The 17,842-nt window shown below is 34.5% G+C and overlaps 1 protein-coding gene across 1 annotated transcript; it reads left to right on the top strand.

Moving 5' to 3' along the window:
* The first annotated feature begins 16,678 nt into the window (after positions 1-16,678).
* On the top strand, positions 16,679-17,547 carry LOC127128903 (NDR1/HIN1-like protein 10). Its single transcript, XM_051058264.1, has one exon. It carries the CDS (start codon positions 16,702-16,704, stop codon positions 17,359-17,361), a length of 660 nt encoding a protein of 219 aa, XP_050914221.1. The 5' UTR covers positions 16,679-16,701; the 3' UTR covers positions 17,362-17,547.
* Positions 17,548-17,842: the final 295 nt, after the last annotated feature.

The raw sequence follows: 17,842 nt of genomic DNA, 5'->3' as shown, positions 1-17,842 counted from the left end.
CTGGTAGTTAATGATGTAAGTGTTTTTGAATACTTTGCCTCATACCCATCTATCATTACCATGTGTTTTGTTACCATATGACTTCTTTATATTTCATATTTTGTCTCTATATATTTTTAAGTTATTAGAATCAGTTAATTATCTAATTAAGAAGACTTTTTGGTTCAGAAGGTCCTAAGTCAGAATTCTTCTGAGAAATTTTTGTCTTTTGATCCTTGAGTTATATTAATGGATCTAACCAATCATGTTTGTTTTAAGAAAAGAAGTGTGACTTCTATCATACTTTTTTCCTTCTCTTAACAAAAATGTATGTGTTACCTTTGGGAATCATTATTTCTGGATAAAATGAAATCTTGTTTTGTTTCCCCATAATTCATTTATTTTTAGTTGTGTGATTAAAATTTCTTTTTATACTCACTATATTTTTAACACACAACACAAAATTGGTTGAAATGGTTGAAAAACTTCTCTAAAACATTCTTCTTGATGGTTCAACTAAAAAGGATGCTAGTGACAAAAGAAATAAATGCAAAAAGAAAAGGATTTATTATCATTAATATGAAATCATTACAAATCTCGAGGAACATGTCGCACTATAAATATTACTCATCTCTAAATTCTTCAGGGAAAAAGGCACGACGTTTTTTATAGTTCATCTAGTTCTTGTCAATATCTAAATCAAATTCATAAATTGGACCCTGACTCTTCTTGAGCTCCTTCGTCTTAGCAACTGATGTTTCCCCACTTTAGAAGCTCCTGAAGATGAACCAATTTTTGACTTTGAACCTTTGGTCTGCTTGAGATTATGTGTGTTGAGTTTCCTTCCTCCAGCGTCATCAACTGCCATGTCAATCTCTTCGGAAGAGATCTAATTGGAATTCATGGATATCTTACTCATGTTTTCTGATTAGGAGAGATAGATGGAGTTATTTGTGACCTTGATGACTTTAGAAGACTGGTTTTATAGAGAGTCTGGGATGAAGCAAAATCAATGTTGATTATTGTACACCAATGGAAATTGGAAAGAGATATATTCTTGGTGTTCAAGCACGTCTCCCCAGCCTTGACTTCCTTATTCCTTTCAAAAACATAGTTGTCCAAACCTATTTTGACCATCTTGAGAATTGAAGAAGTTGTTTCCCAACCATTCTAACCAGTTTTCAATCTCTTTCTCAACAAAAAGTTTAAAAGGGAAAATCAATTATGATTTTAAATTATTTTTTTCCAAATATAATAAAATCCAGATATCATGATTTTAAATTATTTTTATCTCTTTGCTTAGATTCTGAAGAATTTTATATGAGCTTTAAATGTTTAAATTTAATTAACCTACGTAGGACTTAGGGGAATCTTACAAACCTCACCCTATGGACTGTTAGACTCAGAGGGAGCTTACAAACCTCATACCCTGAAATCAACTAGTTAATTAAATTATCAACCATTTTTCTTAAATACTTGTGTTTATCATCATCAAAAAGGGGGAAATTGTTGGAACAAAATTGTTTTGTCCCATATCCCTTAAATTTTAATGATAACAAAGTATTTAAAAAATAATTGAGTATACTAATTTTTGTTCAAGTGTGCAGGACCATAGACTATAATTTCATATAGAATTCTAGTATTGATTATGACTATGAACATTAAAATATAAGCTTATAGACAAAAATATAATGGATCAAAAGCTGAAGACTAGACTCTGAAGAAGTCAACTTCTAAAGAGGTCAACATTTGAAGATCATAATCTGAAGGAGTTAGCCTTTGAAGACCAAACTTTGGAGAAGTATGCTTCTGATGATCATGAACTGTGCCAGTAAAAGTGCAAGGACCAAGGTGATCCTGATAGGTCATTATTCATATTTGAACATACTTTGTTACGTGAAGACCTAAACTCTATTTTCTTCATAGAGTCTATTGGGATACAACTTTTAATTTTTTTTGTAGCAAAGGGTTTTCAAACTAGCCTTCACCTAACCTGACAATTTGGTGAAACATCCCAACGTCTCTTTTAAAGCTTCTTAGAGGACTCTACTATGAAGCATCTTCAAAGACACTTTTTTCTCTATTTAAGGACATAAAAGTCTTGAAGAAAAATACACCAATTTACATCAAAAGAGAATTTACTCTGTCAACATACAAGCACAAACTAAACTTAGGATTTCTTATCCGTGTATATCTTAGAAATCTGTAAGTCTTAAAAGAGTCTTATTATGTTGTATTATTTATACACCTCTAATTGTATATCAAGTGTATTTTCCCAATAATCATTTATCTTCTAGTTATATTGTTAGAAGTCTCTTACTAAGTGTTTGAGCATTGAAAGTCTCTTGCCTGTGTGCTTGATCAAAGAATTATCTTACTTTAGTGTTTGAGCATTAGAAGTCTCTTGCTTTTGTGCTTGAGAAAAGAAGTCTCTTACTTTAGTGTTTGAGCAAAGAAGTTTCTTTCTTGCGTGCTTGAGCAAATAAGTCTCTTACTTTAGTGTTTGACCAAAGGAAGTCTATTGCTTGTGTGCTTGAGAAAAGAGGTATCTTACTTTAGTGTTTGAGCAAAGGAAGTATCTTGCTTATGTTCTTGAGCAAAGGAAGTCTCTTACTTGTGCGTTTGAGCAAAATAAGTCTTTTGCTTTTATGCCTGAGCAAATCATAATCTTGTGTAGTTATAGTGAAAATCTCTTGTGAGTACAACAGGATTGGATTACTCTGAAGTTGTGAGAGGAACCAAGATAAATTTGTGTGTTATTCTTCTTTCTTGCATATTATATCAGTTGCCTACTTCTGACTAAATCAGATTCTATAACCTTATATTTAGAATCTGACTCAAGAGTTTAAAAAGAAATAAGAAGTCAACACAATTTAACCCCCCTTCTTGTGTATTTCTCACCTTCAGTCATAATGCAGACACACTTGTTTTGTCAAATGTAGTGTGAGATGCATTAAATATATTTTCCATATCTTCATAGCCAACATAAATGATTAATCATTAATTTCACATATAAATTTTCTTATGTTTCCATCTTAGTGAATTTGTTTCTCAGTCTTTTTTATTTGTAGTTGTTCCTTCTTAAGTAGTTGTATTGCATGGATTTTAGCGAAATTCTGAGTGTAAGTTTTATGATTCTTCCCTTGTGTCATACCCAGATTTTGCCCCGGTAGTTCAAAAACTTTTGTTAAGCATCCATAACCAAAAAGCATGACGCATAGACTCAAAACTTAGGGGCCTTTACTTGATCAAAACTTCATCAACCCTAATCATGCCAAGCCTTCTTTGGGTGGTCTCTCAAGCCCTAAATTCTCCATCCTTCATAATTTGTTTTCAGTGGCGCAGTGTGATTGAGTCTTCATTTGTTCATGAGAATTGATTCTAGTCTAAGCCCTTGGTCCCATAGAATTTCACCTATTTTTCTCCATCTGTGCGCATTTCATCTAACTACTTCAAGTACGCGGTTTGTTCTTAGTTTGATAATTTATGCCGGTTTTTGTATGGCTCTTGCTAAACACATAAAGTTTAATTTGGTCATGTTTCTTTCATTCGTGGGCCTTTGGGTCCAGGTGGGAACCATTGTCACACATTCAGTCATAACGTTGACACATACCAAGTACATTTTTCTTGATCCATTTTTCTTATTGGTAGGAACTAAATGACGTAAATTCATTTTATTGTTGTTGTTGGTCAATGTTAAGTGATGTTTTGCATTGTGATAATTGCATATTAAGCCAAGTTTGCAAGCTCACCATTTTTTTATCTCCCAAATAATTTTGCCAAGTTTTAATCCATCATAAGTTTCTAAATTAAAGTTTCATTTTGAAGCATGTATGTGAATGGCTTAATCCAAAAGTTTAATTACTGACCAAAAGTTCTAAAATAAAATTACATTTGGAAGAGTGTGTACGAATGGTTGAGGCGATTCAAAAGTTTTACACATACTGTCTGAAAATACAGCATTACATCCTAATTTATTAGCATCCTAATTTATGACCAAGGTGTTATGCTGCGAATCCAGCTGGTGGAGATGGAGTCTTTGTAGAGCAGGGACCACAACCCATGCTAGTGCCAAGTCATTTCTTGAATCAAAACAACCTGTAGGAAAACAAGGCATTAGCATCAAAACCTTAAAAGAAACTAAAAGTTTAAGAGATTAATAATTAGATCACGATCAAGGACGAGGGGACCACCTAAATCTAAAACGAATCCACAAAACAAAATCCCCAATGGAAAGATACGAAGGTATTCGCCACGAGAGGTGCGACCATGGTCCCCACGAAATCACACGCTAGATTTTCATCCTTAAACAAATTCGTATCACACGTACAACAGGATATTCCTTCGGAAACCTCACGAACTCACACGTACCTGAATTCCCCACAAGGTTCCTATATAAATAGGACCAATGATTGGAAAAAGGGGACGACTACCGTTATTCTGCTAAAAAATCCCTAAGAACCTTTTTCATTAAAGCTCAAGAATTTCCAGGTTTAAGCTAGAGTTTCATACTGAAACTCTAACCTAAACGAGCTCAGACACCAAAACACAGTGTAAAAAAAAATAGTAGGAGAAGAGTGAATCGAAGCTAGAAGAAGGAAGCTTATCTCGAAAGTGAAGGAGAAAACATCGCCAACAATTTGTCTCCAAATGAGACCAATAAAAATCGCGCCAAAAGACTCTCGTTGTAGCTTCAAATAGATTTGGTTTGTTTCTTTTTGAGCTTCCACTTTAACCGCTTTGATCTCGTTGCGTTGGTGGGAAGGCTTTAATCTTTTGTTTGATTTTGTTTGTTTGGTGTGGGTGAGGTCCGATCCGGTTGTTTGAAGAGTTTTTAGAGCAAAACAATGTCGGATCCGTGTTCCCGAACCAAAAATAGACGGGGTAGTGTTTAGGTTTATTTGGTTTGAGCGAGTTTCCTCGAAGAAGAAAGTGGCGTCGCCGCCATTGGCCGACAACCATTATCTTCTCCGGTAGGTTGCGAACGGGGAACGTGGTGAGAGATAAATGATTGAAGAAATGAGTCGTTTTTTCTTTGGTGTTGGCTTTTAGGTGTAGAGTATTGGTCGTGTGGTGGTGACCAGTGTCTCCACCATTGGGACACTTGTCGCCGAGTCTGTGACCTGGATCTTTGGTATCATGTGTGAAGGACCACACAATTATGGTATTCCAGCATATTACGACCTTTAGTTTGGGTTTGACCAGGGAAAATCCTAGGATCAGACGGTCGCGATTAGGGACCTTAGGTCAACAAATTTCATTTGGATGTGTAGAGAGTTGTTTTAAGATGTGGGCCTTCCGTCCGGGCCCAGTTCATTTTCTTTGATCTCATCACCTCCATTTTCGGATGAGGGACATATTGTTATTGTTATTGTTGTTTTGGTTGGGCTTGAGGAAGGCCCATTTTCTTTTAAAATTAGTTTGTTTTTTTGGATTGTTTATACATGACTTGTTCTTTGAAAATTAAGTAGACCATTTTCGGTTATATAACTAATTAATATTTGATCACATAATTAAAGTCCTATTTTGATTATTTATGTAATTAATCCTTTTCATTTTTTTATTATTTATTATTATTTAACTTATTCTATTGGTCATTTGTTCATAGGATTTATTTATATTGTGTTTGCTCGATTAATATATTCATACAATTTTTTTTAAAATTGTGTTTTCAATGATATACATTTGGTAATTAATCCAAGCATTATAATCACATTAAACCACTTACTTCTCGACTTAATGCTGAGCCCATTTCCCAAATGCCCTTGTAAGTCGATTGCTTTTAAGCATCGTTGTCGACCTCACATAGCTTGCTCTTGGGCTTTCTTACAATGAGACCTATTTGATTTTTATTAATCGAGTAGATGATTGATTCACTAATTAAAATCCAATTTATCCATAAACACTAATTCAAACATCGGTCCCATACCAAATAATCTTTCTCAACACATATTAATTCTAATAAATTCAAATTCAACGTATTTAATTAATATACTCTTAAAAACTATTTAAATTATTTTTTGGATGAAAAGGATAATAATGAGCATCCGCTTTATTATCTCTCGATTATTCGAATAATTGGTGTTCGCCATATTGCTCGAATCTTCGTCATCCAATTAAAACCCTAAAAAACTTACAAACTCAAGTCGATTCTCCAAATTAATTAAAATGTCTAAAGACTTTATTTTTATAAATTAATTTTAGGATGAAAAGGATAATTGTAAGCATCCGCTTTATTATTTCTCGATTATTCGAATAATTGGCGTTCGCCATATTGCTGAAATCTTCTTCATTCAAATAAAGCCCTAAAAAGCTTTTACAAATTCAAATCATCTTCCTAAATTAGTAAAAAAATTATTTCTTTTATAAACTTTGGATGAAAAGAGTATAGTAAGCGTTCGCTTCACTATTTCTCAAGTATTCGAACGATTGGCGCACACCATATTGCTCAAACTCTTGTCATCCGATTAAAACCTTAATCATACAAGTTCAAAATTATTTTCCTATATCAAATATAACTTTTAAAAATCTTTATTTTTATAAATTGAATTTCGGATGATAAAAGAATGGGAGGCGTTCGCCTCACCATTTCTCGAATATTCGAATGATTGGCGCTCGCCATATTGCTCGATTTTTTCGAATGCCGATTAAAATACTCTAATTAAATTTGGATAAAGGAATGGGTGGCGCACGCCTCGTTGTTTCTTGAATACGCAAGTGGGAGGCGCACGCCTCACCACCGCACATATTCGATTTCCGTAAACAACTTTCAATAATAACTTGAACGAAAAGGGAATAAGAGGCGTTCGTCTTATTATTCCTTGAATAAATTGAACGATTGATGTGCACCATACTGCTCAATCTTTTGTCATTCTTCTAAAAATACCAAACATATTAAACCTAATTTCCCGCCCTTGTGCGACTGACAACTTAACTCTTTTCAAAAAGAACATTGTTTAATCCTTTCTAACGCGCACAACAAACTAGTGCTTAAGACTCCGTCGAGAGTAGATAAGTCAACGTTTAGCCCTTAGAATGCAAACTAAAGAGTCATTCATTAAAAGACACCAACCAATCCTAGTTCCCCGAACTACGAATGCTCTAATTTCCTTATTTCACCATAAGGATACGTAGGCACGAGATTGCGAGATCATGACGAGCACACTAATAAAAAACCTCCCTTCTCCCCCTTCTGAGGTCTCCGTCCATCTCTATTATTGATCCTTATCACTCGAAGAAAACAGACAACATTAACTAACATTCAAATCGAAAATTAAACTAAAAGGTTCTTGTTGAGTACAACGGACGTGAGGGGTGCTAATACCTTCCCCTTGTGTAATCGACTCTCAAACCAGAATATGTTGGCGACGACCATTATTCTATTTTTCAAAGGTTTTACCGATATTTTCCTATTCCTTCATTGGGATACATAAAATTCGGTGGTGACTCTATTCGAACTAATTTTTTCTGCGACCATCGCGAGGAATCGTATTTTTCGAGATGCGACACCTTGCACTTCATCCTGATTGATTTCTTGTCATGATTGTGTAACATAGACTTCTGCATCTCAGGGGCCATTTAGGAATGCATATTTCACATCCATCTGACATGTGTTCCAGTTGTTCATGTTTTCTAGACCAATAACCAACCTGATTTTTTTGATCATGGCAACATGTGCAAAAACTTCGTCAAAGTCGATTCCTTCCTTCTAAAGAAATCCTTTCGAGTTGCTTCACCTATGAGATTCAAATTTAACTTGTATGCCACTTCACATTGATTTCCTTCTTTCCTCGAGGCAATTCGACAAGTGACCCAGTGTTGTTGACTCGATGGACTCCAGTTCCTTATTCATTTCTTTCACCCACTTCAAATCCTTCAATGCTTCAGCTGCATTGACTGGTTCGACATCTGCATAGAAATCATAGTGTACCAACTCACCTTCATCATCGACCACGTCATATGATGTAATCATACATTCTTGCAACCTTGCAGGCTTGTATTTTATCCTTTGAGGTCTTCTTGTGCTTGTTTGACCTCTGACTTCTTCTTTTCAAACTTATCTTTTGACTTCACTTGCCGGTTTTTCACATAAGTTTCTCATTGAATCTTTCTTGACATTTTCAGTCCAATATCATTCCTTAAGCTCATATATGATCATGTCCCTGCTGATCACTACTAGCTTGTTCAATGGGTCGAACAAATTGTAACCTCTAGTCGAATGATATCCTATTAGGATCATCTGACTCAACTTATCATCAAGTTTTTTTCTCAACTGATTTGGCACATGTCTATGTGTTATAGATCCAAATACTTTCAGATGACTCAAGCTAAGCTTGATAATAGACCAACATTCTTCTGGCGTAATTCCTTCTAGCTTCTTCGTCGGACATCGGTTCAAGATGTATGTTGCAGTCGACACAGCTTCTCCCCATAATTCTTTGGGTAAATGTTTTCCTTTCAACATACTCCTAACGATATTCACGATGTTTTTATTCTTCCTTTTTGCAGTTCCATTCTGTTGTGGAGTTTACGGTGGCACCACCTCATGCATAATCCATTCTTTCTCACATAATGTGTCAAAGTCTTTCGACACATATTCTCCACCATCATCAGTTCTTAGAATCATGAGCTTTCGATCACTTTGTCTTTCAACCATAGATTTAAACTTGGCAAATACCTCGACCACTTCACTTTTCTTCTTAATTAGGTAAGTCCATAATTTTCGACTAAAATCATCTACGAATGTGACAAAGTATTTTTTATCTCCAACTGAATCCACCTGGATAGGACCACACATCAGAGTATATGACTTCAAGAATTTCCTCCGACTTGCTTATTGCATCCTTGTTAAAGTTGTTCTTGTGCTGCTTCACCTACACACATTCCTCACACACTTCATTTGGAATGTCAATTTTTGGTAACCTTGAAACCATATTTCTTTTTTTCAGATCTCCGATGTCTTTGAAATTGAGATAGCCAAGTCTATAGTGCCATATCCATTCATCCCTACTAGCTGCAGTTGCAAGGCACCTTCAATCCCGAAGGTTCTATCCCGAGACATAGGTGCCTTCAAGACTAACCTTCCACTTGAGTCGAGAACACTCATCATCTTGTCTTTAATCGACACTTTATAGTTCTTTTCAACCAACTTCCCTATGCTGAGAAAATTACTTTTCATGTCTGGTATGTACAATACATTAGAAGTTACTGACCTCATCCCGTCTTTCCTCCTAATTAGAACATCACTAATACCTTCGGCTGCTAGAGTTTTGTCATTTACAAATTTTACCATGTTCTTCATTGAGGGTTTTATGTTGACAAACTAATCTTTCCTACCAGTCATGTGTGATGAGCATCCTGAGTCCAAGTACCATTGGTCCTGGAATCTTTCTTCATCTCTTGTTGTGACCCTATTTATAGATTTGGGTTTGATTGCTCCTCAAGCAACGCCCAAAATACATAATTCTGCTAACATTGTAAAACATGACCTAAGTCGAAATTCCTATTGAGGTACACTACTTTGACATTTCGGTCATGATATTCAAGTGTCCCTTGAAGATATTCCTTTGTTAATGTCAACAAATATTTTGACTCTTCTATGGCTACTACCACGTGGTTTAACTTTGGATCCAATGACCTCAAGATCTTTGAAACAACTGATGTTGATGTCAACACTTATCCACATACCTTGATTTAGTTCACCAGTTTTGTAACCATAGTGAAAAAATCAGTTATACTTTCATTGTCTTCCATATGAAGCAATTCATATATTCTTTTGTGAGTTTGTAACATCACCTCTTTCACCTTTTCTACGCCTCCGAACAATTTTTCCAGAATCTCCCATGCTTCTATAGCTGATTCAACATCACTAAACTTTTCGAAATTGTCTGCATCAACGCATTGATGGATCATAAAGAGAGCTTTATAATCTTTTTTCTTCAATTCTTTGCGTGTATCCTTTTCTTCATCTGTCACGTTTGCTGGAAGCAGCATCACTGTATCCTTCACAAGATCCTAAATATCTTGATAGCAAAGAACAACTTTTATCTGCTTACACCAATTCTTATAATTCTGATTCTTCAGAATTGGGAGACTCACTAAAAAATGCCTGTTCGGATGATTCATCACCATCGTGTTTTGCTTCCCACGAATTCCTCAGCGAATGCTCTAGATACTAGAAGTTGAAAATTCACCAATTCCCGTTCAAGAATTTCACCAAAGCTTGATGAATTTTGAACCAAATCTTGATGAACAAGAATCAATCTTTCTGATTGATTACTCCTGTTTTTCTTCACTCTTCACTCGAGTGAATCAACCAACCTTGGTTGCAAGATTATTCTCGCTGCACAATTGTTAATGGAAGAAGAAAGAAAAGATAAAATTGGAGAAGAAGTCAATTAGGGTATAAGAAAAAAAAAGGGAAGAAGAAGAGATTTTCTGCAGAGCTTCTCTCTGCTTCCAAACTGGAATTTTATTCTTTGTAACTGCAAATTTTAATTGTATACAATTATACGGGTTACTCCCTATTTAAAGATTCGGGTTTGCTTGCACCTCAAGCAAAGTCCCAAATACCTAATTCCGCTAACACTACAAAAGTTAACCTAAGTCAAAATTCTTGGCGAGGTACACTACTTTGACATTTCAACATTTACACAGTTCGACACTTCCTTACTTCTATCGAGCAACCTGCTTCGACACAAGAAATTACAATTCATTAAAAAGTACTAATGTGATAGTTATGTGTGACTTCAATATGTGTTTTACTTTTTCATTTTTCATTGTATGGATCGGAAGGAGTTGTTCATGATTGTAAGACCCCAATTTTGACCCTAAGATCCCTCATGCATTCTATCATAAGCATTAGCATTGGGATCATACCTTGGTATCCTCCTTACCCCTCTTTCATTGGGTTTTGTTTTGGGAGAGGTCACCAAGTACTTTGTGATTATATCATACTTGTATATTATGATTTTATTAACCAAAGTACCAAAAATATGTCTTTGTATCTATCTAACTCTTTTGTAGGTAGGGGCATGATCTCCTTGATTCATTGATCACATCTAAGGTTTGAGACCCTCATGAACAAAGAGCACAACCAAGAATTGATTCAAGAATGGTTATGAACATCATACATGAGTCCCAATTATCTCTACATTGTCATATTGATCAAGATTTCTTCAAGAGTTTGAGGATGATTTGCCTTGGAAACCCTAAATTGACTAGGTATCTTGAGTAACTTCTACAACAAGCTATCTCACGAATTGATCAAATTTCTCAAGGGACACTTCAAATTTCATCATCTTATGCATATATGATCTACCATGAGCCAAGGAAGTCAAGAGCATTGGAAGTTAGCAAGTTGGTTGATGGTGGTTGGCCAGATGAATTCATCTGATCAAAACTGGGTCTCCCTAGACCCTATCTCCTACATTTTTCACCATATGAAAATGATTCCAAGAGAAAACTTACTCTAAAAAGATATTATAAACAACTTCATGTTGAGACCTAGAGCTATTTTTGCTTGGAAAATCATTTTCTATGTTGAAACATTATAGGTCATTTTGTCTAAACCCTAATTTGAAAGTCAACTTCCTAAGGCCATAACATGCTCAATTTTTATGAGAAGAAATATTTCCAAGTATCAGAATCAAATTCAATGTGTCTACTTCAACTTTGATATTTGGAGTAGGAGCTAATTCAACTTCTTTGAACATGTGATATGAGGCTACATTATAGGTCACTTTTGACCTATACCATTGATCAAGTGATTTTTCCAAACTTCAAAAATGCATAACTCTATCATTTCAAATCCAAATGACATGAAATTGGTGACCATTTTGAAGGTCTTTGAGAGAGATACAACTTTGATGAAGACATCTTTCTCATTTGAATCTCCTATAAAAAGTTAAGCAAGATGGAATATTGAGACATATGGCTTGATACTTAGAAAATTTTTGATATGTCAAATTTTTCCAAACTTCCATATCAAATATCTCCAAGTTCCAAGATCCAAATGAAAAAGTGTTCAATATCAAACTTGCTCCTCTTGATCTCACCTTTCCAAAGAGCTAAAATTCATGCTTTTTGGATGAGAAATGCATAGGCTGCGCATGGCTTAAACAGACTGATATCATTTGGCATGGATCAATCTTCAAGTGACAAAGCACACGTACCTTGCAATCCAATCCATATCCAAAGCATTTGATCATTCATTTGGAGTTTCAAACTATCATTCCATGGGCCTATGCGCGCCTATGCAGCATGGCATCATCATTTTACCAAATTTGGAAAGTGGAAAGAGTGTGCAGATATCATTTGATTTCCCTATAAATTGAGGCCCTTATGCTCAGAATTCACACACACATTGCGCCAGCTTTGAATCTCCATTGAAAACCCTGCACACTAAGAGGATAACCCTGATAAATTTATTTGAATTTGAGCTTGAATCTCCACTATTTTAGAATTCAATTCTCCAGGAATCCATTGCTTCTAAGCCTTTCCATTCCTCTCCTGCAAGCAATTGAAGTGAAGCCAAGCACGATTCAGATCAAGATCTAGCAAGCTCAGACCTCCATTGAAGGTAATTTGCAGAAATTTTAAACTCTTTGATTCTCCTTGATTCTTGCTCGATTCCATTGATTCTTGAGTTGTCTGAAGTCCTACCAATGTAGGTAAGAAGATTGGGTTGCTTTGAGGCCAAATCGAAGCAACTCAGATCATGAACCTCATTTTCAATTCCACATATCTCTCAATATAGTTGGAATTAAATGAATTGGAGGTAATATTCGTGCTCAGTGATGTTTTCTCTTTAAAATCATATCCCTGTTTTGAATTTTGGTGATGGTTCATGTTGACCAGTCCGATGAAGCTCACCGGAGAAGACAACCGGAGCTCTGGCTCCGGTGATTATGTGTCTTGAGTCTGAACCGTGTGATCCATGTTCCATGTTTTAATCTTAGTCATTCCTTGTGATTACTCATGTTACAGCGTTGTTGACTAGGGAACACATGGAACGCGCGTTTTGGATCATCAGATCTACCACCTCAATTAATGAGGGAGATCTGATGGTCTACGTATTTTTGAGTTTCTAAAATTTCATTTTTATTCCGTTTTCTTCAATAATTCATAATAAATTTAATATTGATCCAAAAAATATGGGACTTTCACAAAAAAAATTCAAATATTTTTCTCTTTCATATTATGAATTAAAATTATTTTTTGGATCATTATTAATATTTTTCATGAATTAATTGATTTTTCATTTGTTTTTAATTGTTTAAAAATATTTGTAAGTGTCCAAAAATTATGAATTTTTTCACCAAGGTCTTTTGACCTTGTTTGACCTATGATAAATCTCATGGCCATTTATTTGGTGTTTTGATGAGATTTTAGGATTTGGACAAAACATATTTAAATTTAATACATTATTTTACTATTTTTAATTGAATAAATGCCATTTTATTTGTGTTGACAATTTGGATTGACTTAATTTAGTTTCTTATTTGTTGTTGGGCCTTGGTCAAGGTTGATTTGACTTTGTCAAGTTAATATTATTGGATTTAGGGGATTGATGGAATGTACATTCCATCTCCCAAAATGAATGAATAATATTAATTTGGCAAAAGTTCTCCTTTGACCAATTTGTGATCTCATTCATTCCTTTCCCTCTTCATCTAATTTCCCTTCTTCATCCATTCATTTTCAATTGGCCAATGACATCTCAAAGTCCTAATGCTACTTGATTGAAAGATTAACATGAGTATGACTGAGATTAGACCATACCTTTTGCATGTTTTTTGTGTATGGTATGTTTAATGAGCATAGTTCATAATACTATGGCTCCAACATGCATTAACACAAAAAGTCTATTGCCCGACCTCAAATAGTTGTGACTTCTACATAAGTCCAATTACGATTGCTTAACATAGCGCTAAATTTGTGACACAAAGGCATAAGCATTCTAGTTAGTGAGATTGTAAGTCTCCCCTTTTCCATGGTACTGTGTGGAAACTTGGCCTTCTTTCCTTCCTTTGGAAGATGTTTTGGTTCAAGGATCCATGCTTGTGGAAAGTGGGTTGAGTGTTCTCCAAAGAATGTCTTGAAATCAAAAAGCAAAACAAAACTAACTACTAACTTACTAACCATTAACTTTTACTTTCAAGCTTTTACTTTTAATACAATTTAATTTTAGTATTCTATTATCATTTTCCATTATACATGTCATTCTAATTGTTTTTGTTAATGTAATTTTTCCTTTGTCCACTTGGACCATATTGTGTGATATTATTTTGTTTGCTTGTTTGGTCTTTGACCATGAATACACTTAATAATAACAAAAAACACCTAAAAGACTTTTGAGTGGACTGTTGGTTTCATATTGCCTCAATTGGACTTAGAATTTAGGAAACATTCCTTTGCTAATGGACTTGGCCAATGCCAATTTGTTGAAGAACCAAGTGCTTGCAATTTGATTCATCTGATACATCATTCAAGATCTCTCCAGTTCATCTGCAACATTGACCATTGCTAAGCTGTTATGTTGAACCTGTGACTTGTGAAATTCATCTGCTACATAGGCTATTTTGAAGAAGATCATGAAGTGGATAAGCTTGGATGAGGCCATCTTTATTTGATGCCTTTGCTCTTCAAGATTGATATAATTGTGCATTTGTGTGTTGCTTAAATCTAAAAAGTTCAAGGGAATTCTGGGTTTCTATTGACATACTTGTCTATTGGATTGCTCCCATTTGGTCAAATCTTTTCAACTTTAAACTTTTAAATTTTTGTGCATAGGGTAGTCCCTTCATCTTCTCCTCATTTCTTTAATTTCAAAATCTCTCCCTCCATTTTCAAAACCTTCTTTGTGTGAACTACTTTTATTCTAAACTTAGACCACTTTTGCAAAAAAGATAGAAACTTTGGCCTTATGCCATTGCATTTTTAAACTTATTTTCTTAAATCAAATTTGTGAATAAACTTAACCATACTTGACTTAAACTTTCAAAAAAAAGTCAAAAAGAACTAACTCATTCAAACCATTTTAGGCCTTGTGCTTTTCAAACTTAAATTTTGTTAAAATCAACACACTCATTTTGAAGTTTCTAGCACGAACTACGAGGTTTTGATCCCTCATTTTTATGTTGGTACGTAGGCACAAGTCCGAAGGTCTTGTCAAACACAAAAATATAACTAATGAATTCTTTTCTCATCCCTTCATTCTATTTGTTTGTAAACATCACTTTGTACAAAATACATATGCACACAAAAAGGGCTCCTTAGGAGTACCTAGGAAACTTTGGGTGCTAACACCTTCTCTCTGTGTAACCAACCCCCTTACCCGTGATCTCTGATTTTTATTAGTTTTTATTTGAAAACTTCTTACTATTTGGGTTTTGTTCGTACTTTTTCCCCTTTCCCTTGGAAACAATAAAAGCGTGGTGGTGACTCTTGTTAATTGATCTCTAGCTTGTCAATAGCTTGATGATCATGAATTTTCCGCTACAATGATGCAAAAATTCTTATGGATACTCTTCGTAAACCCGATTTGTGATTTCCTTATCACCCAAAATGCTAGTTTTAGATACCTTCAAGTATTTTTATTTGTATAAGAAATATTTTTATATTTTTGTCTGATATATTTTGTTTATATAGATAGGTAAATACTATCTTGTGCATTCAAGATATCTTCCACTTAAAGGTTTCTTAGGACAATACAAGAATGCAAGGTATCATCTTGAACATTTTACACCTGCTCCATGATTTAGATCAAGAAATAAAATCTTTAGTTATCATCATTATAGTTTGAGAAATGTAATTGAAAGAACTTTTAGTGTGGTCAAAGCAAGATAAAAAAATATTACAATAAATGCTTAATTTCAAACTTCAAACTCAAATGACTATTATTTGAGCTTGTTTTGCACTTCATAACTTTTTAAAAACAAAATCAAGTGACTTGGATATTCTTAAAAGTTTAGAGAACATTAGTCGTTTACAAGTCAAAGAGTGGAATTTCTAAGGAGATGGAAATAGTGTACTTACTCATGGTGAATGACTGACACCAATTCAAAAAGTTGATGCTAGATATATTGAAGGAATAAGAAATGAAATTAAAAACTAGTTGTCAAGATACATGGGGCGTGAGCGACAAGAACAATAATTTTATTTTCATGTTTGACGATTTACTTTTAAAAAAAAAAACTAAAATGAGATCTAAAAGAGATATACTATTTGGGTTATATTGACAAAAGAAAATGCAGCCTAACTCTACCATTTAAGGAATCACTAAAAAAATCTCTAGATTTTTTAATTAAAAGATCACTTGTTTTTTAATCTAAAACATCGGGTCCATATACTATTTAAACCAATACAGAATTTACTGCACAAAAAGTAAAACAAATACAGAATTTACTGATATATACTCTTTAAATCAATCATGTAATTCTGGAAAATGCCTTGAACATGCATCAATACTATACCAGCCAACTTTGAAAAGCTAAATTAAAATTACTACAAATGTACATATCAACAAAGGTGGCTTTTGCAATTTTTATAATAGGTAACCGACTCTAGAGTTGTGAGAAAATTAAAAACTAACTAACTAACTGTCTAACTAACTAACCAACTAACCACCTAATAACAAACTCTAACCAACTATTATATATATCATCCTATTTGGAAGAGTTAGATTTCAAAGCCTCACTCAAATCACAGTAAGACATCACCATGGCTTTCAATTTCTGTGATTTTCTCAATGAATTCCCAGAGAACGTCATTTGTGGGCCCTATGTGGAGCAAATGAAGGTCGTACTCAGCATAATTTTTTGGCTTTCATCGTCTTCCTGCGTCATCTTCTTGCTAGTCATCACTTTTGCCCCCTCTAACGTCAAGTTCCACGTAACTCAGGCTTCTCTCACAAAGTTCAACCTCACAACCAACACTTTGGATTACAAACTAGAAGCCAACATCACATCAAGAAATCCCAACAAGATCGTTGAAATAAACTACATGAGGGTCACCGCAATTGCATGGTACAAAGATAATGAGTTTGCTAGGGTGAATCTGCCATCTTTTCATCAAGGCCACAAGAATACCACTTTTCTGCATGTAGGGTTTGAAGGGAAGGGTGTGATCATACTCAAGCCTCAACAACTTTTCGAGTATAATGAAGAGAGGCGTGTAGGGATCTATAATGACTTGGCTATCGATTTGGATTTTTCAATGACGTATAAGTTTGGAATTCACAAGAGTTGGCCCTTCGAACCACCAATTGTGAAATGTCGTCGATTGAGTCTTTCTTTGATTTCTAATGGTAACTCATCAGCAGCAGCACCTTCTTTTCAGGTTAGAAGATGCAGAACTGGTCCTTTCTTTGTTAATCGATAATCCTTTGTAGCATTTAAAGATTTGCTTAGTTTTGGTTATTTGATCTAGGGTTTGTTTAGTTTTCAGATGATAAACTTGTATAAAATCACATGGTGGCGCTAGTATATAAAGTGCTATATGTGTGTATGACTGTTAGGGTTTGTTTAGTTTGGAATTATGATTTGAGATGAACCTTGAAAATTTGAGTATTTTGAGCCTGTTATGGAATAGTTATCACGTCCAATAATTTTGCTGTGTTTAATTTGATTTCAGTTTTGTTATTCGATGCTTCTAGTAGTGCTGTAATAAGAAATGCTGTTTTGTTTGAATTCTATATTCAGATACAATTATATCAACATTGGAGCCTTCTTTAATCTTCAACTTATTGACACAACTTTTGCTCTTTTATTCAATTGTTATTATCTTTGCCAGAATGATGTTGGGATTATAAGATAAAGTTTCCAATTTTTGGTTTAGTTAATGCATGACTTATACAGTACCT

This window comes from Lathyrus oleraceus, chromosome 3 (assembly GCF_024323335.1).
Source record: "Lathyrus oleraceus cultivar Zhongwan6 chromosome 3, CAAS_Psat_ZW6_1.0, whole genome shotgun sequence".
Taxonomy (NCBI): Eukaryota; Viridiplantae; Streptophyta; class Magnoliopsida; order Fabales; family Fabaceae; genus Lathyrus; species Lathyrus oleraceus.
Note: the sequence above shows the minus strand (reverse complement) of the source record. Positions and strands in the feature narration are given on the sequence as shown.

What these genes read in the sequence shown, in the direction of transcription:
- LOC127128903 (XM_051058264.1), top strand. Translation starts at nt 16,702, where the DNA reads ATGGCTTTCAATTTCTGTGATTTTCTCAATGAATTCCCAGAGAACGTC.